We start from the raw sequence: 25,571 nt of genomic DNA on the forward strand, positions 1-25,571 counted from the left end.
CCAAGAATGCCATGTGATGTGTTGTATGGTAATTGCATGCTTAGTTTGGATTTTTGTGTTGTTAAGAAACTACGAACTATTTTCCAGAGTGACTGCCCCATCTTATGTTCCCAGAAGCAATGTCTGAGTGATCCTGTTTCTCTACAGGACAGAGTGCTGCTGTGTGTGTTTTTTTTGTTTGTTTTCTTTTTAAGGCAGGATCTCACTCTGTCACCCAGGCTGGAGTGCAGTGGCATGATCTCAGCTCACTGCAACCTCCGCCTCCTGGGTTCAAGCGATTCTCCCTGCCTCAGCCTCCCAAGTACCTGGGATTACAGGCGTCTGCCACCACACCTGGCTAATTTTTTTTGTATTTTTAGTAGAGACAGGGTTTCACCATATTGGCCAGGCTGGTTTCGATCTCCTGACCTTGTAATCCGCCTGCCTCGGCCTCCCAAAGTGCTGGGATTTCAGGCATGGGCCACCGCGCCCGGCCTGCTGTTTTTCATTCTAGCCGTTCTGATAATAGGTGTGTGGGGGTGTCTTACCGTGGCTTTAATTTGCATTTTCCTACTGGCTGGTGGTCTGACATCTTTCCCTGTGTTCACTGCCGTCCGCACGTCCTCATGGGGAAGTGCCTCTTCATAGCCTGGTTGGATTGTTTGCATTTTATGGTTGAGTTTTGAGAGGGTTTTTTTTTTTTTTTTTTTTTTTTTGAGACGGAGTCTTACTCTGTCACCGAGACAGGAGTGCAGTGGCACCGTGTCGGCTCACTGCAACCTCCTTCTCCTGGGTTCAAGCAGTTCTCCTGCCTCAGCCTCCCGAGTAGCTGGGATTACAGGCACCCACCAAAACATGCCCAGCTAGTTTTTATATTTTTAGTAGAGATGGGGTTTCCCCATGTGGGCCAGGCTGGTCTCGAACTCCCAACCTAGGTGATCCACCCGTCTTGGCCTCCCAAAGTGCTGGGATTACAGGCATGAGCCGCCGCGCCCGGCCGAGTTCTGAGAGTTCTTGAAGGATTCTATGTATTGGTCTCTCTGCGATACACGTGGTTTGAAAATCTTTTCTCCCAGTCCGTGGTTCGTATTTTCATCTTCTTCACAAGGTCTGTTGCGGGCACCAGTTTTTAATTTTGATGAATTCCAATTTATCAAATCTCCCTTTCATGAACCGGTGTCAAGTCTAAGAGCAATTTCCCTATAGTTTCATATTTAAGTCTGTGATCCATTTTGAGTTAATTTTTGCATAAGGTGTGAGACTTGGGTCAAAGTTCCTTTGTGTTTGGCCTATGGATGTCAGAGCCTGAATCTCCCAAAGTTTCTCTCCTGCAACCCTTATTCACTGTTGTTTATTTATTGAAATATTTCCTGCAGGCCTATCCAGTGCCCAGCCTGCAAGAGATCCCGGGGGCCTGAGGTGCATGAGTGAGCTGTGCCTGCCCTTGGACCCCGAGTTTACCATCCCATCCAGAGGTTGAGGGCACCCTGGTCCTGGATACACCCCAACCCCTCCCGGGGCAGCCTTGGAATCTGGGTGTTCACGTCAGGGCCCACGAAACAGCCACAAGGAACAGAGCCACCCAGGACCACGGTGAGACGTGGAACCTCACAGTGCAGACAGGGAGCTGGGCCCCGTCTACTTAGCCACCCCGGAATACGGCGTGGGCAGCACAGACCCTCCTGTATACTGACAACGATCAAATGAGAACGTCTGGATACACAGGGCTACAGGGGGTGGACGGGTGGCTCCTTGGGCTGGAAGCAGGAGCTGTTGTTTAACGGGTGCAGAGTTTCTGTTTAGGAAGATGAAAGGGCTGGACGTGGACGGTGGTGATGGCTGCACCGTGGTGTGGATAACGCCACTGCACTGCACGCTTAAAAGTGGTTAAAATGGTAACTTTTGTGTTATGTGTATTTTACCACCATAAAAAAAAGAAAAGCCCTTATCTACAAAAGACTTCAGACCAAGGCCTCCCGAGCCGGGAAGAGGTACTTCATTGCACGTTTAATGCTTCATGCAGTATTCAGAGCAGAGATAAGGGGGGGACGGCTCACAGGTCCACAGGGACGTCACAGGCACAGGCGGGACACGGCGACGTGGCCGGGGCTGGGCGGGGAGGGGGACCCCACGCATCGTAACCGCCAGCAGGGGAGGGGCTGCAACGAGCAGCCTCGGACCAAGGACAGCCTCCCCGGGACGCACGGGACGGGAGCAACATCGGGTGAACTGCAATGGCCTCACTTGTCTTTCGGGGAACCCAGGAATCCCCTGGGAAGCTTCTCTGCACTGGCCTCACCCCTTCGGGCCTGGCTGGCTCACGTCATCACTGCGGGACCCAAGACACATTTAAGGGACAAGTCGGTTGAGCGGGTCAGGTGTGGGGCTCGCGGCTGGCTTGACTTCTGTTTTTCCCTAACATCAACTTGCCCTGGGTGGACTTTCCAAGGAAGCTGAGGACGGCCTGCTGGAGTCCCGCCAGCCCCTCCCAACGGAACTTCGAGCCCGGCCCCCCTACTGGGGTCTACCTGCGGCCGCGGCCCTGGCTCCCAAGGCAGGAGCCCTGTGTGTCTTGGCGCCCGGCTTCCTCTCCAGTTAGGGGCAAGATCAATCTCACAGCCCAGAGACTCTCCCACTCCGGCATCCACAGCAGGGCCCCCGGGGGGAGGTGGGGGTGTGGTGGGGTGCAATGGCGTGGGCAGGGGAACACATTTGCGGGAGGGGCCTTGACTTCTTCAGCCTCGACTCCCTGCTCTCAGCCTCATCTCCCCTGGGGGGCAGCCCCTTTTGACACACTTGCCCACACTCGGACCTCAATCTGGGGGACCTGACCTCGCAGGGTCGCCAGGCCCCAGGGGCAACGTCCTGGCCTGGTTCTGGGGAGGACCGATCCTCAAGCATCTCCAGGAGACTGGCAGGGGTGGGGTGGGCCCCCCAGGACAAGCCCGCAGAGGCGGCCGGGGAGGCGTGTGGGGAGGAAGCTGGCCTGTCCCTTCCTTGATCTTGGGATGCGTTTTGTCCGCTTGTCCTTTGATTTGGAAATGCACAAGGTGATCATTTATTCCAAAAAGTGAGTCCGGGGAAGGGGCAGTCCTCACGCTGCCGGGACCCAGCCCCACCCGGCCCACACCTCACACAGCGGCTCCCAGGCCCCCGACACAGACGAGCAGGGCACGGCCACCACACTGGGGAGCTGGGGCTGCAGGGCGGGAGCTGTGCTCAGACGGTGAGGGAGATGAAGCTGTTGTAACGCTGAATGTTCCTCTTGAGGATCTCAGAGCAGGGCCCCAGCACACGCTCGAAGCGGGGCCGGTCCAGCTTCACACACTTGAGGGGCCCCCGGGCCACGACGGTGGCCGCCCGGGGCCGGTTCAGCAGCAGCGCAATCTCCCCTGGGGGGGTGAAGAGAGAGGTCAGGGCCTGGGGGTCCTGAGGCCGCAGCAGGGAAAGGTTATGCCCAGGACCCTGGAAGCGGCTCCCTTTCAAGGATAGGATGTGCCAGGCACACGTGAATTTCAAACAAACTTGTAGCATAAGTATAGCCCGAGAACTATTTGGGATATACTTATGCTAATGAATTGTTTATTATCTGAAATTCACCTTCAGCTAGCCATTGTCCTGCACTTTTTTGGGCAATCCTGCAGGAATGCCCAGGTGTGCCCAGGCCTCCCTCAGGACCCCGACCCCCAGCTGCAGGAATGCCCAGGTATGCCTGGGCCTCCCTCAAGCCCACCCACCCCCAGCTGCAGGAATGCTGGTGGCTGATGGCTACACTGTGCCCCCTCATCCCAGAAGCAGGAGGCTGCCTCCCCCAAGGTCATGCCCTCTGGGGGACCCCACATCCAGGGCTGGTTGCTCCTGGGGACCCAGGCCTGGCCCTGGGACTTCAATTTGGGGGAACAGGACTGAGCCTTCTGTTGCAGCCCCACTGGGGCTCAGCCAAGCCCCACTACAAGGCCCCAGGGAAGCCCCCCAGCAGCTCCTCACCTCCAGGTGAGGCCCCTCCCAAGACCCCAAATGAGATGGCCACAGCCGTGCGAGGGAGGGGATGCCCACTGGACTCACCGAAGTAGTCAGAGGGTCCCAGGCGCCCCACCTCCACGTACTCCTCATTGGGGGACCGGCGCTGCAGCACGGACGCGGTGCCCTGTGGGTGGAGGTGGAGGTGGAGGGACGTGAGTGCCAGCCAGGCGGGTGCAGGGTGGGACGCACGTGAGGGGTCACCCCGCAGGGGGTCACCACCCAAACCCCCACCTCCCGCCCAGGTCCTTCCCCAGAGCCACTGCCACCACCACATCCAATGCTGCTGCTTCTCCCGTTCCCAGCACCTGCGACCAGGGCGTCTGAGCACCACGGGACCTGCCCAGAGACCACCGTCCGGCCTGGCCCAGCTCCCATTTTTGTTCAGACACACAGACAGCTCCTCGAAATGGAACTCACTGGCCCCCCGCACCTTTGCCGAGGCGAGTGGAGGAGCCGGGAGGGGACGCGCTGGGACCTTCCCTGGGGGTCGGTATCTTTGTCACAGGGCTGCCGGGCTCCAAGCTGACCTTGGACCAACTCTCAAGGACTGGGAGCTCATCCAGGCATCCCGGCCTCCCCGGGGGAAGGGGGGGCGCTGTCTCAGGGTCACACGCCCACTAAGCTCCCTCCTGACCCCCAACACGGGGAAGTGGGGAGGGGGCTGCGGGTTGCCCAGATCAATGATTAACACAGAGGCCGTGGGCAGAATATCACAGGGCACCGCCGCAGCACGTGCTACGCACAGATCCAGCCTGCGGACGGCGGGGCTGGGCTAGCTGAATGTCCCCTGGACTCTGGTCCCTCCAGGGCCCCAGGTGTGGAAACCGCGGCCTGGCACAGGGAAAGCGTGGGCTGTGTGGCCAGACGGGGCTGCCGTGTCCCCGTCCCCCCGGAGACTCCGCCTGCCGGGAACCTAGGAATCTCCTCAACACTAGAACCGCTGTGAAGACACACGAGAGAGGCTTCCTCTGAACAGCCGGGGAAACGGTCCGTCCTCAACACCAAACACCCCCAGCAGGTGTTGATGAATGTAGCTCTGTCGCTGGCCCTGCACGCCGCCGGCCTCAGACACTCCCCGAATTCCACTCTGAGCAGCTCTCTCTGCACCACGCTCCGACCCGTCCCTAGTCCCCGGAGGCAGGGCCCCGCGTCTGCCGCAGAAGAGTGCACCTGCGTGAGGAATGTCACCATCCCATTTTACAGCTGGGGAAGCTGAGGCCCAGGAAGGTGGCAGCACCTGCAGCCTGGCCCTCCAGGGTCCGGAGACGGCACCATCTGGGTACCCAGGGATCACGTCCCCACAGCCCCAGCCAGCCTGGCAGACGGCGGCCCTCTCAGAGCAGCCGCTCTTGGAAAACAAACACTTCATTTCAAGGTGGGCTCGGTTCACCCTGGCTCACCCAGACCCAGCCTCATCAAATGCCAGCCAGGCTGTGCCTGGGTTAATGAGTAACTCCCCACCTCATCACAGTCTGGGAGAGATGTGGGTCAGGAGACCCTGCTGGTGCCCGCCACGCCTGGAATCTCCAGGCACCGATTGGCAGCCCCTCTGAGAGCCAGACCCCTGCCCTGGCCCCTGATCCGGCCGTGGGGCCACTCGGCTCCCAGGCCTCTGCCGTGTTTATGAATCCAGCTGATGGATGAGCAGGACGTGTAAACAACAGACCGGGCGGCCGAGTGCCGCCACCGTGGACAGGGGGAGACAGGGAGCGTGCCCTCAGCCGGGTGCCCACAGACTCAGACCCCAGGCGCTGGAGACAGGGAAGACTCCATGGGCTCCCACCCACAGGAACAGCTCCCAGCCCTCCTCCCGGTCCTGGCACTGGCTCAGGCCAGACCCGGGCACAGCTCTGGGCTCTGAGGCCCATGTGGGGGCAGATGGCGGAGGGTCAAACTCGCGGGCTCTGAAGCCACCGGCCCCAGCCTTCCCATAGGTGAGAACTCTCTGCTTCCTGGTCTTCGAAGCTGTGGCCACTCTGAGAATTCGGTGCGAGAAAATTTGGTTAGACGGGGTCTGGAGCAGGCGAGAAAACTTAGTTAGCTGGGGTCTGGAGCAGGCCAAGCCCCCACACAGGAGAGCCGCTGTGAGCGGCGTTATTTGTCTGGACAGCCCATCACGCTGACCTTGCGGACAGACGTCATCGATGCTCCCTTTGTGGCCATTTTTAACGCTTTCTGTTTCACAGCTGGGATTATTTTCCTCTCTCAGAATCCAGGCGATGAATCTGACAGCCTCTGGTTCACAGGATTACTTGGTGAAACCTGGGTGTGGAGCAATGTTCAGGTGCTTTTGACCCCAAATAGTGGAAAACCCAAATTGAGGCTGCTAAGGTCTAATAAAGGCCACGGATCCCACAGAGCCAGAAGACAGGGGAGGCCACAGATCCCACAGAGACAGAAGACGGGGGGCCACAGATCCCACAGAGCCAGAAGACGGGGGGGCCACAGATCCCACAGAGCCGGAAGACAGGGGAGGCCACGGATCCCACAGAGCCAGAAGACAGGGGAGGCCACGGATCCCGCAGAGCCGGAAGATAGGGGAGGGCTCCCAGGCCCATTCCGTGGCTTGGAGGCGGCAGGGACCCAGCCTTGCTCTTGCCTCCTGCTCTGGGACCTCGGGGAGGTGCGAGGTCCTCAGTCAGGTCCCTCATGGGGGCACAGAGGCTGCCGTGGCTCCGGGAGTCACCACAGGCCACCCCTACACCATCAGCAGAAAGACAGAACCTGCCTCTTTCTCCTGCACTTCTCCCCTCAGCAGTGAGAAACCCTTCCAGAAACTCCTGGAAACATCCCCTCACTCCTCATTGGCCAGAGAGGGTCTCACGCATGCCCTAAACCAGTTGCTGGGGAATATGACCCATGGGACTGGACGTGCCCCGCTCTGGGGAGGGGCTGAGAATTGGGATTCTGCCGGCAACGAAGGGGCAGGGATGGGTCCGGGGAGCCCCCACGGGGCTGCTGTGCCGACTGCTCCTGGACACACCACACTTTGTCACTCGTCACGCTGTCTGGATGCAAGAGCACACTGGCCGTGCTCGGTCGTCTCCGGAATCCGGTTCTAAGTGGCGGCATCTCCTAGAGGCCATCTGGAAATCGGCAGCATAATTACCACACGGATGACTTTTTAAATTGGAGGCATTCTCACTCTTCACATGCCCTGATAGGAAAGGATGCACAGGTACCTTCAGGCTGGACCCTTCTCTGAGGCTCTGGAGAGATGTGGTTTGTAAACCTCTGCTGTCTTTCCCTCCAGCCCAGCCAGGGAGGGACTGACCACTGTCTGGGCAGCTGCTGCACCCCAGACCTTCACATGCCCCCTCTTTCAGGGCCCCAGCATGTTGTGGGGGGCATGAATTTCTCCACTTCGCAGATGGAAACCCAGAGAGGTTGAGCAACTTGGCCAAGGCCACACAGTCAGAGTCCCGCCGCCTCCACAAGCAGATGACGTCCAGCCCTACCCGAAGGCTGCAGTCACCCGTGGTGGTGGCCAGCACACCTGGCTCACAGGCCCTGTTGCAGGAGGGGTGCTGCGGATTGGCAGACGGGAGCCTGGGAGGCAGACCCAGGCGGCGTGGCCTTGCAGCCAGGCCCCCCACCTCAATGCACGACCAGATGTCCCCGCTCTGGGGACTCAGCCAGGTACAAGCCGTCTTCATCCCTCCTGTGCTCATCCCAGCAGTGCGGCTCCCTCCGGGCCCCTGTCTCCCTCTTGCATATGCCCCGGGAGTGGCCAGCACGAATTTTGCTTCAAGGACGCTCGGCTCCTGGCTGTCTCCAAGCTCCCAGGCACCCCCAGGCCACCCTGCACCCCTGAAGCCTTTGTGAGAACTACCATGAAGCCCCTGACCAGAACACAGCTCAGGTGGGGGCATTCGTGCTTCCCACCAAGAGTGACTGGACGCCCACCATGTGCCAGGCACCATTTTAGGCCACGGAGGAAACTTCTGGAAACCGACCACTCAGAGGCATCCCAGAGGCCACCAAAGCAAACCCACCCACCCTGACCCCAGTCACCCCCAAACACAGCTTCACTGAGTTTCCACTGCGACATGGGTTTGCCTGATGTGAATGCAACCCTGCAACAGGCGGCCTTCAGGTAATTAGAAGGGCCTCTGGGGATGTCCAGGAACGCAGTCACATACATAAAGGGGTAAAACGCCGTCAATAACGCAGAACAGTCTTCCGCACGGAGTCATTCTGCTTTTGGAATTTGTATTCTTAGGAGTCACTGCCGAGATGGCCGGCAGAGGCCCCACCCGTGAGGCAAAGGGATCGGTCCCCGAGGCGTCCGCATTCATCCCTCCCGGAAGGGGCTGTGGCGCGGCTGGACAGGAGGGGCCGAGGCCAGAGGAAGGTGTTTGGTGCCTGTGGATCAGGAACAGTTCCCCACGCACCTCCGGCATGTCAACCCCCTGCCTTTAAGGTCAAGCTCATCCTTTCACCTTCTCCAAACACACCCCAGTAGAGCTGTGTCTTGAGCTCAGATGCCATGTTTCTGGAATGGAGAGGGAGACGCTGCCTCTGTCCCTGGGGTTGGGAAAGTCTGAGTCATAAAAGACACAGGTGCCTCCCCCGGCTCCCAGGGTACTGAAGGGTCCCCGTGCAAAGCTACCAAGTTCACGTGAACTAGACGCGGCCACTCAGCTGCCCCTTGCCCTCCCACAGCCGACCCCCACCCCCAACCCCTGGCCTGGGCCGGGCAGCTTCTGTTTCCAACCAGAGGCCGGGAGGAACTGGGAGGAGGGGAGCGCGGTCTCCTCAGCGGAGTCTGGTGGCCCCGGGACTCCCTCCTCCTGCCCTCCCATCTCCACCAGGCTCAGCAGCCAAGGAGGGAAAGAGGCAGGACCCTCAGAGCCCAGCAGACCTGGGTTCAAATCCCTTCCCCACGTCTCAGCCGTGTGACACCCGTGACCAGGCCCCTGGTGGAGCCACGACTCGGGAGGGCCACATGGGACAGACACCCGCCCACCTGACACACAACCATCACTTCTCAAGAAAGGGAGACATTTCTCCGTTCTTTCCACCGCACTGTTGCAGGGACTGTTTGTTACGGCAGCTCGGCCTCTCTCCCTAGCTGATGCACCACCCTGCACACTGACGGTGGCGACAGTCCCCGTCCTGTGCCTGCGCACCCATGGACATCTGTGCCAGATGCCTGAGTCCGACAGCAGAAAGACAGGGAACAGCAGAGGAGGGAGAAACAGGATGGACATAGACCAGGAGGGGCAGGGGTGCCGACCTCCAGCTGGCAGAATCCAGCACTCCCACGACATGGGCGGCCGCCGCAACCACCACGTGCCCTCAGTTTCCGGGAGGCCCAGCTTGAGACGCACCATGGTCTCTCAAGCCGTCGAAAGCTCTGGAAATAGACACTCCTGTCCAACTCCACTTCCCAGACTGCCACGAGGCAGCACAGACGCTCTCAGGAGGATTGAGAGTCTGGGTTTTTTTGGGCTGGAAAAACATGCTTGCCAAAACTCTAGGTCATACTCCCCAAATTTTCTCACTATTGATTCTAACCCGACTCTAAAAATAACCCAGTGGCACAAACCTGGGAGGAGACACCGCAGAACGTCCTGCCCTGGCTATTTTGTCCTGCCCTGGCCGTTGTCCGCAGCAGGGGAATCACAAAGGATTCATTTTCCTTGCAACTATTTTGATTTTTTAAAATTTCCTGCAAAATCAGCTCAGACGTAGTGGCTCACGCCTGTAATCCCAGCACTTTGGGATGCCGAGGTGGGAGGACGGCTTGAGGCCAGGAGTTTGAGACCAGCCTGGGCAACATAGTGAGACCCCATCTCTTAAAAAAAAGAAAAAAGAAAAAAAAACACAAAAATGCTGGGGTGTGCTGGCATGTGCCTGTGGTCCCAACTACTCAGGAGGCTGAGGTGCGAGGATCGCTGGAGCCCAGGAGGTCAAGGCTGCAGTGAGCCATGATTGTACCACTGCACTCCAGCCTGGGTGACAGAGCGAGACCCTGTCTCAGGAAAAAAAAGAAAAAAAAGGAAGGAGGAGAAGGAGAAGGAGGAGGAGGAGGAGGAGAAGAAGAAGAAGAAATAATAAGAGTAAAATTTCCTATAAAATCAAAACCAAAATCAACTTTTTTATTTTCTACAATGGGCAGGTATGACTTTGATCAGAAGGAAAACCAGGCCAGGCGTGGTGGCTCACTCCTGTAATCCCAGCATTTTGGGAGGCCGAGGAGGGCAGATCACCTGAGGTCAGTAGTTCGAGGCCAGCCTGGCCAACATGGTGAAACTCTGTCTCTACTAAAAATACAAAAATTAGCCAGGCATGGTGCGCGCCTGTAATCCCAGCTACTAGGGAGGCTGAGGCAGGAGGACTGAATGAACCGAGAGGGGAGGTTGCAGTGAGCCGAGATCGCGCCACTGCACTCCAGCTTGGGCAACAAGAGCGAAAGTCCATCTCAAAAAAACAAAACAAAAGAAGAAGGAAAACCAGCCAAGGTCTTAGCATCAGCCCCCTTGGAAGGGGCCCCGGCTTCCTGTCCCATGTCACAGCCTCCCTTGCCCGGCCGTGAGCCTCCAACGCTTCGGCTCAGAGGTCAGTCGGATCACAGAACTGGGGGCAGACGGGGAGACAGGGTCCCTCCCTTTGGGTCCAGTGCTCCAGGGAGAACCTGGTGCCACAAGCGTGGACGGCGGCCCCGTCCCAGCCAGGTTCCCATGGACACAGACCATTTGCCTTCCTCGGAGCTGCCGATGCATCTCCCTTCTGTTTATTCTCCCAGGCTCGCCTTCAGTCACTCGTCTACTGCATTAGGGCTGGGACTACGGCCGTGAACGAGGAGGCCACATCCCTGCCCGGACCAGGACTCGGCACCCAGAGGGGAGGCAGACGCAACCCACAAGGCCACAGGTACCTGACGCCAGGAGACCTGAGAATCAGTTCAGGGGGCGGCCAGTGAAGGTCCAGCCACCAGCAAAGTGGCTTCTGAGCTGAGACCTCGAGGGCAGGAGGAGCCAGCCGGAGAAGACCTGGGGGCCGCATCCCAGGCCGAGAGAGGGGCTGGTGCCATGGCTGGGAGAAGAGGCTGCAGCAGGGGGCAGGGCCAGGACGGGGGCTCAGGGCAGTCAGAAGGGATCTGCTCCATCTCAGGGCTGGTGGTCGCACTTCCCCATGCCTGGCAGGAGCCCCGAGTGGTGCAGGAATGGCTCCCCAATACGAGGGGTCCCTGATCTGGGGCTGACGCCAGGGAAGCACCGGAGCCCAGGCCCGCTGTGCTCATAGCCCAGATCAGAGACCGTCTGGACACCCCCCAGGAGGAGACACGTGAGGAAGCCCATCTCTTCCTATGCGGGACGTCACACGCGTGTGCGGGCAGTGAGCCGGAGTCTTGAGGCTCGCTGTGGAGTCAGGGAGGCCAGGAAAAGGCACATACACCCCAAGTCCCTTATGTGAAGTTCTACAAGAGACAAATATATTCATTTTACTTAAATAAATATTTTAAGCTGGGCACGGTGGCTCACACCTGTAATCCCAATAGTTTGGGAGGCCAAAGAAGGAAGATTCCTTGAGCCCAGGTGTTCAAGGTCAGCCTGGGCAACATGGCAAGAGCCCATCTCTACAAAAAGTAAATTAGCTGGACGTGGTGGTACCTGTGGTCCCAGCTACTCAGGAGGCTGAGGCAGGAGGATCACTGCAGCCCAGGAGTTGGAGACCAGCCTGGCTGGCAAAGCAGGACTCTGTCTCTAATAATGACAAGGTTTGGCCGTGTCCCCACCCAAATCTCATCTTGAGTTGTAGCTCCCATAATCCCCACGTGTTGTGGGAGGGACCCAGGGGGCAGTAAGTGAATCATGGCACGGGGTGACGGTTTTATAAGGGGCTTTCCCCGCTTTGCTCAGCTTTCATTCTCTTTCCTGCTGCCCTGTGAAGAGGTACCTTCCACCATGATTGTAAGTTTCCTGAGACCTCCCCAGCCAGGCAGAATCACAAGCGATTAAACCTCTTTTCTTTATAAATTACCCAGTCTCGGGCATTTCTTCATAGCAGTGTGAGAACGAACTAATACAAATAATAATAATAATAATAAATATATTTTAAAAGAAACTTAGTATCACTACCATAAATGGAAACTGCTATCACTTTCCATAAATTAAAAAGTAACTAAAAGATTAAGCACAGCTGGAAAGGTGTTCAACACACGAGCTTAACCCAGGCTTCCCCCTGACCTGGCCAGGAACAAATGGGACTGAGGAGGCTCCTGTCCTGCACCTTGGGCCACGTCATCAGCACCAAAATCGGGCCACAGACCAAGAGTCGAAGAGTCTGGGTCCAGCCTCAGCTCTGCAATGCACCAGCCAGTCTCAGGCAAGGCCCGTAACTGCTCCAGCCTCAGCTGCCTCATCTGTTAAATGGGACAACGCCAACCAATGTCACAGAGCGGCGGTGAGGCCAGATTACCCCAGCTCCAGGAGTTCCAGCACGTCAAATGAGACAGTCATCATGAGGGCGGCGGCCGTGAGTGAACGTAAGAGTGGACAGACACCAAATGCCTTCTCAAGGCCACGGGGGCCACGACACGTTCCTCCCTCCAGTGAGACTCCTCAGAGCCTGGAAAATTCAGGCTCACTCCAGTGCCTTTACGTTTCCTGTGCACACATTTCCTGCCTGTGTGCTTCTGGACTTAGGCAGAAGCAGAATCCTATACATACACACACACGTGTGAACACACACACATACACACAGATGCATATTTGTGCATGCAAACACCTGTGCACACACACCTGTGCACACACACACTGGTACGTGCATACACACATACACACACACCCCACACACAGGTACACACAGGCATACAAACACACGCACACACACCTGTGCACACACACACTGGTACGTGCATACACACATGCACACACACCCCACACACGCACACACAGGCACACAAACCTGTGCGCACACATCTAGGCACAAACACACAGGCACACACGCCTGTGCACACACACACTGGTACGTGCATACACACACGCACACACATCCCATACACACGCACACACAGGCACACAAACCTGTGCGCACACACCTAGGCACAAACACACAGACACACACGCCTGTGCACACACACACACATCCACAGAGGATGGAACCAGCCCCTGCCTCTAAAGCACTCCCAGGTGCTCTGTGATTTCTCCTGGATAAATAAGCCCCATGGATGCATTTTTATGTTTTTTTAAGCAACCGTTGCAATAACTGTTTTTCCACATGGAAGGCAATTTCACCTGAAGCTCCCTTCCACCCAAATCCCTTTCTGCTCCCTCAGGCGGTGACTCCTCGGAGCGCTCCTGAGCTGCGTGCGGGCTCCGGGTGTCTTGGAGGTGACCGAGCTGTCCCTCTGCTGTTTGTTTCCGGAGCCTGAGCCACTTCCCCGCGATTGTCCCCTGCCCGCTCCTCAGGCCCGGCCGGCCGAGACGGAACTGATGTACGTCACACACTCTGGGCTGCAAACTGTCCTCGGGACGACAGCGAAAACACACTTAAGAGGGCGACCCGCCCAAGGTCAGCTCCTGTGCCAACGTTTAATGGATCATCCATGAGGTCTGGGGCCCGGCAAAGGCACGGCCCAGCAGCTTCTGTGGGAAACAAGCCGTTCCCGCGGACGTCGGCGCCAGGGCTTGGGGTGGGAACAGGTGCGGGGCTGCGTCCGCCCCCGCCTGCATGCCAGAGTGAGGCAGTCCTGGCCCCGTGTGAGACGAGCCTTTCCTTCTGCAAACCCAGTTATCCCCTCGGTTGTCTCTGCAGCCAGGCACTGTCCGTCCCGGGACCTACGTGGCTGCCATGGAAGCTCCGGTGGGTGCTCCCGGCGCGGCCAGGAGGGGGGCGAGATGCCTGTGGCTGCGCCAGCTCCCACGGTTAGGTGAGAAGCGTGGAAGGAAAGGGGCATGTGGCTGCTCGGGCCTTGCCCTCAATGCCCTTCTGTGGCCCAGTTACTCCCGGCCATCTGTGTGGGAGTCTCTGCAGGTTCGGGGGAACCAGGGTGAGCACAGGCCCCGGGCTACAGAGGCTCCTGCTGCCTGCCAGGCGGGGAGGTGGGGGCAGCCATTCCTGCTCCAGCCCCAGGCACCTCTCAGGGTGGGTGGGAGTGCTCACTGCCTGTGGTTTGTGTGGCTTCAACCCCAAGCGTCCCAGTGAGGGCCCTGTCGCCTCCAGCTCCACAGGCCCAGCCCAACTCCTCATCTGCCCCCGTTAGGCATCTCTGTCCACAGGACTCCTCCCAGACGACGGCAGACACCTCCCTCGGCCTCACCTCCCAGCCAGGGGTCACCAGCACTGAGGATTCTGCCCCCTGCAGAGCCTGGAACACGTCCCTTCCAGCCCTCTCCACCAGGCCTGGACTCATCACCTGCAGGTGGGCCAAGCCCCGGCCTCCAGGGCCTCTCACACCCTTTCCTCCATTACTGCCCCTCCATCTGCCTGGTCACACCAGGTTCCAGAAAGAGCTCTTAAAGGGTCTCTGTCACACACAGATCACAACCAATCTGCCCATCATAGCTTCGCGGCCAGCAGCATTTCATCTTCCCTCCAGCTGTTCTCTTCCTCCCTGGATCTTCTTTGCAAGGCCATGGGGTCCATGCCCCCCAACCATGACTCCCCCCACCATGCTGACCCCCGGCCAGGATGTCCTGACCCCAGCTGAGACGCCCAGACACCAGCAGAGATGCCCAGACCCCAGCAGAGATACCCAGACCCCAGCTGAGATGCCCAGACCCCAGCTGAGAAGCCCAGACACCAGTGGAGGTGCCCTGACCCCAGCCGAGACGCCCTGACCCCAGCTGAGACGCCCTGACCCCAGCCGAGACGCCCTGACCCCAGCCGAGACGCCCTGACCCCAGCTGAGATGCCCTGACCCCAGCCCGCCATTTCAGCTGTTGCTTTCTCAGCCAAGTCTCAATCTTTGGATGAACAGACATTGAGTCCTTCCAGGTACTGACCAGGGTGCTGGACACCAGAAACCTAACGGGCGCTGATGAAATCTCCACTGTGACTTCGCAGCAACCCCGACCCTTCCACACACCAGCACCTCTCATCCCACGAGAGCCTGGGCCCGGAACGGACACGGCTTCTGCTTCCTGGGATCAAACGTGCCCCCAGCCCTCCAGGCAGCCACCAGGGCAGGTGCAGGTGGGCAGGCACCTAGACCCAACCCGGAGCTGATGCCCCGTGCCCTCGGCCCCCACCCTGAGGGTCCTCTGAGAGCACCTGCCAGGTCAGGCTGCAAGTCCGCCCCAGGACCCCCTCCACGGGATACCCCAGTTTTCTTTTCCAATGAGCCTAAAAACCCTCCACAGGCTGCCTCTGCAGACACCATTCCCTATGCCAGAAGGAAAAGGAAAGGAAGGGGTGCTGCTGCTGAGAGCCCAGGCTGTGCACTGTCCACTCAGCAGGCGTCCAACAGCCCCCCGGCTTGGGTGGGCCAAGATCCACAATGTCCCAGCCCCAGGGGGCCCCAAGCTGCTTCAGCCTCTGCAACCTCTGCACGCTGGGTGTGTGTGTGCATGCATGTGTGCACGTGTGAGTGTGTGCACAGGTGTGTGTTATTGTGTGCACAGGTATGTGTATGCGCTGATGTGTGTGTGCATGTGTGGCAGCACAGAAGTCTGTGTGAGCATGTGTGCACATGTGCATACATGCATATCTGTGCGTTGTGTGCATGTGTGTGTGTGCATGGGTCTGCTTGGAGTGTGTATGTACGTTGTGTGTGTTCAGGTGTGCATGCATGTCTGTATGTACGTGTGTGTGTGCACTATGTGTGTACGTGTGTGCACAGGTGTGCCTGTGTCCATGTGCGCATGGATCAGTGTGTGTGCATGGGTTGTGTGTGTGCATGGGTTGTGGGTGTGTATATGTGCATGTGTGTGCACGTGTGCATGGGTTAGTATGTGCGTTGGTGTGCATGCGTGCACACTTGCTGATTATGTTCTAAAGAGGCAGAAAGCACTTTCGAGCCTGGCCTGGCTCCAGCCTCCTCCATTGACAATTCAGCAGCCCCCCTCTGCCCGCTCCCCACTTCCCATTCTGATCCTGGTGTTCCCAAAGGGTCTCCTCCCTCCCTGTTCAGTCTCCCCACAGAGACCATACCCCACGCAGCCACCACCCCATCATTCTGGACCTGCCCCTCAGCCCAGTGGGCCCCTCTGGGTCCAGCCAGAGCTGTGGCTCCTGGACACCCCTGTGGGAACCTGAGACTTGGAATCTGGATGGACGGGAGGTGGGACCAGGGTGGGACACAGGCCACCGCCCCCAGCGTCAGCCCATCCAGCCTCAGGCCTCCTCCCAGGTTCTCCCGTGGCTCCGTGGCCAGCCTCAACCTCCACAGCCAGCCTCAACCTCCGCCCTTGCTCCCTCTGGGAGGACTCTGTGTTCCCAGCAATCCTGGCCCTGTCTCCGTGGCTCGAAGCTTTGCACTACCTTCCAGGCAAGCCCGTGGCTCGAAGCTTTGCACCACCTTCCAGGCAAGCCCGTGGCTCGAAGCTTTGCACCGCCTTCCAGGCAAGCCCACGTCCTCTCCATGTGGGCAGTCACACACTCAGGTCCCCGCCCCACCACACTCAGGCCCTCAACTCCAGCCACAGTGACACCTCTGTGCCTCTGCACACAAATGTTCCCTCAGCCTGGAGGGCATTCCTAGGCCTCTTCCTGCAGCATCCCCAGAAACTGCCCAGGGTGCCAGCACTGACTCCAGCAGTGCCCAGATGCATCTATAAATCCTCACAGCTCAGGGGAGGGGGGATCGGCCGGCCAGGACCAACAGGCCCAGGGCCCAGGGCACTGGCCCCCGAAAGCGCTTCCAGAGTGAACTCCCGAGACGAACACGTCAGCTTTGGAGGGAGGAAGTGTTGCAGGCGGATGCCCCCCAACCTTGCATCTGGGAGGGGAGCCCAGGGGTATTTTTCCACCATCCCTGAGTGGAGATTTATTGAGCTGCCCATTCTGGGAGCCACTGTCTGGGAACCCAGGAGTGACAACTGACAGGTGTTCACATTCACGTGCCTGGCGACTTCCTGGGCTTCCACCCAAGGAGGGGTGATTGGAACTTGCTCAGCCAGGAGCGGAAGGAGGGTAAACCTAACCACAGGCTTCACTTCATTCCTTCAGGGTTTCGCAGGAGACGGGAATAAGATCGGAATAATTCCAACAGATGCTCCAACCATCCCTCATGGACCACACGCACTCTTGGATACTGAAGAGCAGGCTGGGGTCTGGGGCAGCCTTTAGGGGCTCTTGGGACCCCAAAGATGTCCAGCTTGGATGTCTCCAGCAGCAGATCTTTCTGGAAATCTGGGACACCAAGGGGGAGCACAAACGCTGGTCTTACTACTAAGCAATATGTCCCTCGGATCCGAAGGAGAGCAGGTGACCTGGGTGCAGCCACAGCCAGCTGCCACCTCCCTGGAGTCCCTCATGAAGCAATGCATTCAGGGCAGAATCCATTGCTGCCTCAGCCCCCTTCAAAGACCAGGCCCAACACTGCACCAGCTCCTTGGACACTGCCCGTCTGCCCAGGGAGAGTCTCGTGCTCAGAGAGGCTATAAATATACGCCGGACGGTCAAGAGTTTCCGTCGCCAACAGAAGAGCTGAGCAAAAGGTGAAATAAACATCCCGTGGCTGCAAATTAATTGATTTTTATCTTGCCTGAATTGCTATTTAAAACTGGTCTGGTGATTGTGGGGAGTTTCTGAAGGACTCAGCAGGACAGATGAGGCACACGGGACGTTTTCTGGGCCCCTGCGCAGCTGCGGTGCTTGACTGGGGTAGCTCAGGCTTCGTGAGGGTCTGGACTTCAGACTTGGCTCAGCTGGGTGGCTGAGGACGTGCTACCTCACTTCTCCAAGTCTCAGTTTCCCCCCTGTAAAATAATATAAACCTATCCAGAATCCACCAGGTTCTGAGGAGATTTAGGCAAGGATGTGGGTACCCCTGGAACACTGCCAAGGGCTTTACCTCTGCAAAAGGCTGGGGGTTATCAGCTGGTGAGGTCTGAACTCATGGAATTTTCCTCTCGGTGCATTTTCTCATCAGACATATTGGGAGGATAATGGTCATTACCTCAGAGACTCATAAGGATTAAATGAGTTAAATATGGAAATGTTTGAAACAGAGTAAAAGCTAAAAAAGTGTTAGTCACCACCACTGCCACCTTTATCATTACCATCACCATCATCACTATCACCATCATCACCATCACTATCACCATCATCACCATCCTCACCATCACCTTCATCATCACCACCTTCACCATATCATCATCACCTCCACCATCACCGCCACCACCATCATAACCATCACCACAACCACCATGGCCATCTTCACCATGACCATCATGGTCATCATCACTATCATCATCACCATGACATCACCATGACATCATCATCACCATCTTCACCAACTCATCTTCACCTTCATCATCACCATCATCATCACCATATTCACCAACTCATCATCTTCATCATCACCATTATCATCATCACCATATTCACCATTTCATCACCTCATCACCTCCACCATCATCACCACCTCCACCATCATTATCACCATCACCACCAACATCACCATCACCACAACCATCATCACCATCTTCACCATGACCATCGTCATCATCACTATCATCACCTTCATCACCATCATGATCATCACCATCATTGCCACCACCATCACCATCATTGTCATCACCTTCACATCACCATTACCACCACCATTACCTTCATCACCATTGTCATCACATCACCTTCATCACTATCATCACCATCATCAGCACCTTGATCACCATCATCACCTTCACCACCATCACCTTCATCATCACCACCATCATCACTATCACATTATCATCATCTTCACCATCTCATCACCATCACCTTCATCACCATCATCACCATCTTCACCATCTCAGCGCCTCCATCGTTATCACCATCACCACCAGCATCACCATCACCACAACCATCATCACCATCTTCACCATGACCATCATCATCATCATCACTATCATCTTCATCACCATCATGATCACCACCATCATCATCGCCTCCACCATCACCATCACTATCACTGTCATCACCTTCACATCACCATTACCACCATTACCTTCATCACCATTGTCATCACATCACCTTCATCACTATCATCACCATCATCAGCACCTTGATCACCATCATCACCATCACCTTCATCATCACTATCACCTTCATCATCACCATGACCATAATGATCATCACTATCACCTTCATCACCACAACCACCATTATCACTACCACCTTCATCATCACCACCATCATCATATCACATTATCACCATCTTCACCATCTCATCATCACCATCACCTTCATCACCATCATCACCATCTCATCACCTCCACCATCATTATCACCATTATCACCATCACCACTACCATCATCACCATTTTCACCATGACCATCATGATCATCACCTTCATTATCACCATCATCTTCATCTTCACCATTATCAACACCACCATCACCTCCACCATCACTATCACTGTTATCACCTTCACCATCACCACCATTACCTTCATCACTATTGTCATCACATCACCTTCATCACCATCATCACCTCCATCATCATCACCATCACCTCCATCATCACCATCACCTCCATCATCACCATCACCTCCATCATCACTATCACCATCACCTTCATCACCATCACCATAATCATCACCATCACCTTCATCACCATCACCATCATCATCACCATCACCATCATCACCACCATCACCGCCATCACCATCACCATCATCATCACCATCACTTTCATCACCTTCATCATCACCATCACCGCCATCACCATCACCATCACCTTCATCATCATCGCCATCATCATCACCATCACCATCATCACCACCATCACCGCCATCATCATCACCATCACCTCCATCATCATCACCATCACCTTCATCACCATCACCATCATCATCACCATCACCTTCATCACCATCACCATCACCTTCATCACCATCACCATCATCATCACCATCACCTCCACCATCATCACCATCACCTCCATCATCATCACCATCATCATCACCTCCACCATCATCACCATCACCTCCATCATCATCACCATCACCTCCATCATCATCACCATCACCGCCATCATCATCACCATCACCTTCATCACCATCACCATCATCACCACCATCATCATCACCATCAGCGGTGGCAGCAGCAGCAGCAGAAGCAAAATAAAAAACAGGCTTGGCTGGATAAACACAATGTGGGCCACTCAAACAACGGAATATTATTCAGCCTTGAAAAGGAAGGACATTCTGACACCTGCTAGCTACAACACGGATGGCCCTTGAGGACACTATGCAAGTGAAATAAGCTAGTCACAGAGGGACAAATCCTGTCGGATCTCCCTTATAGCAGGCAGTAGAGTTCAAACTCATAGAGACAGAAAGGAGAAGGGTGGTTCTACTTTCTAGAAGGGCTGGGAGAGGGGGGTGGGGAGTCTGTGTTTGGTGGGGACAGAGCTTCAGCCTGGGAAGATGAGACATTCTGGAGATGATGGTGGTGACAGCCACACAGCAAAATGACCTGCTTAATGCCACTGAACTGTACACCTAGAAATGGTCATGATGGTAAATTTCACGTTACCTGTATTTTATCACAATTTTTAAAAACAAAACGTTTTTAAAATGGCCTGGCCACTGGAACCTCAACTCACTCCCCCTATGGCCTCAGCTCATACAGCCCCACAGTCTCACCCATGCTTGGGGGTCATGGCCAGGGTGAGGTCACAGCCCCCCGTGCTGCTAAGCACCCCCTTGGTCTGGCCCCACATGTTTCCCACCCCTGTCCTGGAGGCATGGCCGAGCCACAAGGTAGGTGACCTTGTGTCCTGCTCCTGGGGAAGCTGCCCCCTCAGGAGCCTTTTCACCAAGTTCCTCTGGCAGCTGACTCTGGGGAGGGACAGCAGGGCCAGGAGGCCACAGCTGTGGGACTGAGAACCTGGCTGTTGAATCAGAGAGACATGCGTGGCCAAATTTAGAACACAGGAGGACAACTTCCTCCCAGAGACCATTGTTCACCACCTGGAGCTGGCCCACCCCGGGCATGTGGACTTCCCAGAAGCACCAAGTGCCCAAGGGCCCCGGCTTCACTCAACATCATCAGAAGGTCTGGGAGGAGGGGAGCAGACCACCCCCCACAAGGCAGGGGATGTCCACAACGCACTGCCTGCAGGACCACAGCTGCCACGGCCAGCCCCCGCTTCGGGGGGTGGACGACCGTGGGGTGCTGCAAATTGATTTGTCCAGAACTGCACATCTGTTAGGATTTTCCCAGCCAAAACATCCGTCTTTATGGCAATAGTCTTTGCATGGTGCTTAAGTCTCCTCGCTTTGCTGCCAGGAATCTGGTCAGGGTAATCCGGGACCTTGGAACCAGCCACTGCATTCCACATCTGTCTCGTCTGGGAACGCCTGCGCGGCGGTGCCCCGAGATACGGGTGGGAAACAAGATCTGGAAATGTCTGCAATGGAAAGCCGGGGCCCGCGGGGGGTGGTTCGGTCTCTGGGAGGGGAGGGTTGAGGGAGGGAGGAAGACGGTGCTTTTTAGAGTTGTTGGTTTTTTTTTGGTGGGGGAGAGGGTGTTAAACTTTGTATAATGTTACTTACATTAACAAAAAAAAAAATCAGAAAATATCAAGGCAAAGGCACTTGTCAAAGGAACCACACAAATGGGACCATCCTTTGCTGAAGACGCCTCAGCGTCCCTGTCTCCGTCCGCAAGCGGCATTTTACTTGAAGAAATTACTGTGAAGGTTCTTGTCTCCCAAAGCAGAAACCCTGAGCGTGAGCTGACCAAGGCCTCAGCCTCACACCTGGCCCTCTATCCACACAGAGAACAGCCTGCCGGCTGCCCCAATTCACATCGAAACTCACTTACGCTGAAAGGCAAGTGAAGACGTCCCATGCCTTTGGGAAAACAGTTGTCCCCTGGAGCCATCTCACAGTTCAGCCGGGTGCTGGGAAGCTCTCCCCGGCCCCCAAGCTGCTGGGCCGAACGTCCAGCTCACTGGGAGAGGGCAGCCGCGACCTGCCCGGGACACAGCCTGTTGTGCCCAAGGCCCTGGGGGAGCTTTGCCTACAAAGGGGGGCTAGGGGGCATGCAGCCCCTCCCCTGCTCCTGGGATGACGAGGCTGCCCTGCAATGACAGAGCCAGGTGGACCTGTGTGTCCCTCTCGGTCAGACCTGTGTGTCCCTCTCGGTCGGTTGTGGTCGCTGGAGCACTCAGGAGCCTGCCCCAGCAGGGTCTGAGCGGAGCAGGGGCACTCGCAGCCCAGGGGAGGGATGCTGGCACCTGGTGGACAGCAGGCAGAGTGAGGCCGGAGTCCCTCTAAGCCCCGAGGAAGCTCTCACACCTGTAATGACCCCGGCCGGCGAGCCCGCAGACCCCATGGATAGGGCCACCCCAGGGCCAGACCCCGAGGGCCCTGGAACCGTCACGGTCCCCGCACAGATGTCCGCGTGCACACAGTCCACACGGGGCCCAGGTGGAGGGCTCAGAGCCCAGCCCCGGGGTTCTGGAAAAGCGTTTCTTCCAGTCCAGCCCAGAAGGAATGTTTTTATTTTCCTGCTAGAGGCCAGGCCAAATGGGCCCCCTTTCAAGATGCGCTGAGATTTCCCTCAGACAGGGAAGACTTGGCACCCACCCACAGTGACCACTGGGCAGAGGCCAAGCCCGGCGCCTCGGTGGGTCTCACCTGCCCTGACCCGCCAGAGGAGGGAGGACGCGCGGCCGGTGCAGGTTCCCCCACAGGCAGATACTCCTAGGCCTCCTGAAGGTCGACCGCAGGCTCCTGGCGGGGCCCTGAGGCCAAGGGTGGGCCAGGGATGTGGTTCTGAGCACTTCTCATTTGGCTCTCAGAAGAGGCTGTGGTGTCCGGGCAGGATGTTATAAAGCGACTTTCACACCCCTCGTCAAGGAGCTCGGGGGGCGTGGGAGCCTTCCCTGCCTGGGGTTTGCAGCTCCGCTCTCTCGTAGCCTCGCCCCACCCTCCCGCGCTCCTGTGTCCCCGAGCTGTCAGGATGCCCTCCATCTGGCAGACTCCTACTCCTACTTCAATACCCGTCCCCCCACTGCCTGCCCAGCAGTCCCCGAGCCCTCCCTCATCCCCCGCCGTCCCCTCAGGGTGACTGCCCTGTGCTGTGGCCGGCCTGCTCCTGTCTGGTTTATTCTCCACGCTGCACGGCCCTCGGCAAAGCAGCTGGACTATCTCCCTCCTCTGCAAATCAGCCCCCAACTCCTGCCATTGCGGCCGTCACACCCAGAGTAACGCTGGTGTTCCAACCCCGGTCAGCAGAGCTCTGCAACCGGAGCTCCCCAGACTCGCCCTGCCCGCTCTCCCACCTTGGACCGCTGCCTGCAGCCCCCTCCCTCGCGGTATCCAGGCCCCTGCCCCACGGCCCCCCCACCCTCCCTGCAGCCCAAGCGACACCACTCCCAGCACTCTCTGTGTCGGGTCCTGCTTCATGTCTCTTCCAAGCCCTCATGTCCTTCCAATGCATCTCACGCCCCTAGAACGCCAGCCGGAGAGAGCACAGGGCGTGTCTGCGGCCCACGGCACCTCTCCAGCCCCGGGACCGGAGCTGATGCCTGGGAAACACGTATGGCTCAGACCCCCATGGCTCCGGCACTCCAGCAGAGCCTCCTCCAGAAGGCGGCCCCAAAAGAGCGACAAGTAGGAAGTGAAAGGGCCACCACAAGTAAGCAGCACCACCAGTAAGCAGCAACGCTTCAAAATGTGGCACCGGCACTGTCCGAGACCCCAGCCAGGAGCCCTGTGGCGCAGGCCGGGTCTGTCCGAGACCCCAACCGGGAGCCTCGCGGCGCAGGCCGGGTCTGTCCGAGACCCCAACCGGGAGCCTCACGGCGCAGGCCGGGTCCCAGCTGACCCCACCCGACGAGGGGGTGTGCACGGGGTCCTCCAGGGGTCCTGTTTTGCAGGGGTCCCTTTCCTAAAAGCATCCAGCAGCGACCCGTGGATTTTGAACAATGGGCCGTCCCCTGGTTCAGGCATCGGCGGGGAGGAGGCGCGGGGCTCTGATGAGCCAGGAAAAGTTCCCAGGCCCAAGGGCAGCTTTGCAACGTGTGTTGTTTTGCAGTTGTTTCAACGTTGTGGACATTCATAAAATTAATTTGCTAAGAGAGGAGATAAATCCACTCTAGCATTCCCATAGCAACGCCTCCCAGGCCACTGCCGCCCCGTATAGGAGGAAGCTGGGGAATTTCGGTCTCGGGATTTTTACGTGGAACCGGCTCCCAGGGTCCAGCTGCCCCCAGGCTGTGGGGAGGTCTCCGGGAGGAGAACTCCAGGGACCTGGAAAAGCAGGCGTGCGGCCCCAGATGGAGGAATGCGCGCAGGGAACCTGAGCTGGTGCCCGGGCGGGCACCGCCCCACCCAGCTCTGGCCGAATGCCGCTCCACTTTCCCGTCCGCGGTGAGGTGACGGAACAGCTGGACGGTCCCCGCCTCCGGGAGCCCGCGCAGCCCTGGCACACACTGCCACCTCTCCGCTAGGCCTTGGATGCCGCTCTCACTGGGGAGTGAGCCGGGTGTCCGCCAGAGGCAGGGCACAGAGATAACACTTCTGCTCCCATTGCCACAGGACCGAGGACTCTGTCCCCATTTAGAGCTCCTGGGTCCTGGGGCTGCCCCCAACCTTTGGTAAGAGCCCCTAGAAATATCCAGCTCCCTCACCCCGAGGCTGACGGCAGGTGTAGGCCTCACAAGGACGCAGGACGCCCAGGCCCTGGGGCTCAGGGCTCCCGCTGACGCACAGGGTGCGGTGGGTACCGTAGCTTTCCATCTCCATGTCTGCAGCTCCCAGGTTCACAACCCACAGGCCTGCGGAGGAGTGACCGCTCCAGTCTGCTGAGAATATTTTCCAACAGCTGTGGGGATCGGGTGTCTGAGGGGCTGGCAGCTCCCCACAGCTTCAGAGACAGCGAGTGTGACCCCGTGGGGTTGGGGACAAGGAAAAGCAGCCTCCACCCAGGAGGGGCCCTGCTCCTGCAGAGAGACCCGCGGGGGTCTCGGGAGTTGGGGGTCCTGCAGCCCGGCCCTGCCTTCCCAGCTGCCTCCACGCGCCCAGCTCAGCTCTGCCGTGGAGTTGCCCCCGAGGCCTGCAGGTATTCATGCCTCACAGGTGTGAGCAGGGGCTGTTTTCCACACCTGTGCGGGGCTGGGGTCCCCACACCTGAGGGAAATCAGCTCCCAAAACAATCACCTCTTCGGGCAGAGTGGGAGCAAGGCACAGCAGGCTGCCATTGCAGACTGGGCCAGCCCTCACTGGCGTCCACCCTGGAGAGCCAAGGGGAGCAGGAGGCCCCAGGTGGAGGGTAGGCGGGAGGAGAGAAAGGTGAGGCGGGAGCTCCGTGGCCCTACAGGGATGAGGCCTCATGCACAGGGCGTCTGCGACCCACCAAGGCCGTGATTTACAAAACAATGTGCTTTAGAAACTGCTGGAGGAAGAATGACAGTGAGCAGACAGGGCAGGACGCCGGCCCCAGGGAGAGCGAGGGAC

General features: G+C 57.7%; 1 protein-coding gene across 6 annotated transcripts in view; it reads right to left on the reverse strand.

Moving 5' to 3' along the window:
- Positions 1-1,971: 1,971 nt before the first annotated feature.
- PRKAR1B (protein kinase cAMP-dependent type I regulatory subunit beta) overlaps positions 1,972-25,571 on the reverse strand; it is a 182,061-nt gene continuing 158,461 nt past the window's right edge. For all 6 annotated transcript variants that reach the window (XM_031013428.2, XM_031013427.2, XM_055346669.1 and 3 more), the window contains exons 10-11: positions 4,045-4,126; positions 1,972-3,371 (exon numbers count right to left, since the gene is read on the reverse strand). In XM_031013428.2, the coding sequence (XP_030869288.1) occupies positions 3,199-3,371; positions 4,045-4,126 (255 nt within the window). In that variant the 3' untranslated portion in view covers positions 1,972-3,198. The remainder of the gene's footprint in view (positions 3,372-4,044; positions 4,127-25,571) is intronic.

The sequence above is a fragment of the Gorilla gorilla genome, chromosome 6 (genome assembly GCF_029281585.2).
Source record: "Gorilla gorilla gorilla isolate KB3781 chromosome 6, NHGRI_mGorGor1-v2.1_pri, whole genome shotgun sequence".
NCBI classification, from domain to species: Eukaryota; Metazoa; Chordata; class Mammalia; order Primates; family Hominidae; genus Gorilla; species Gorilla gorilla.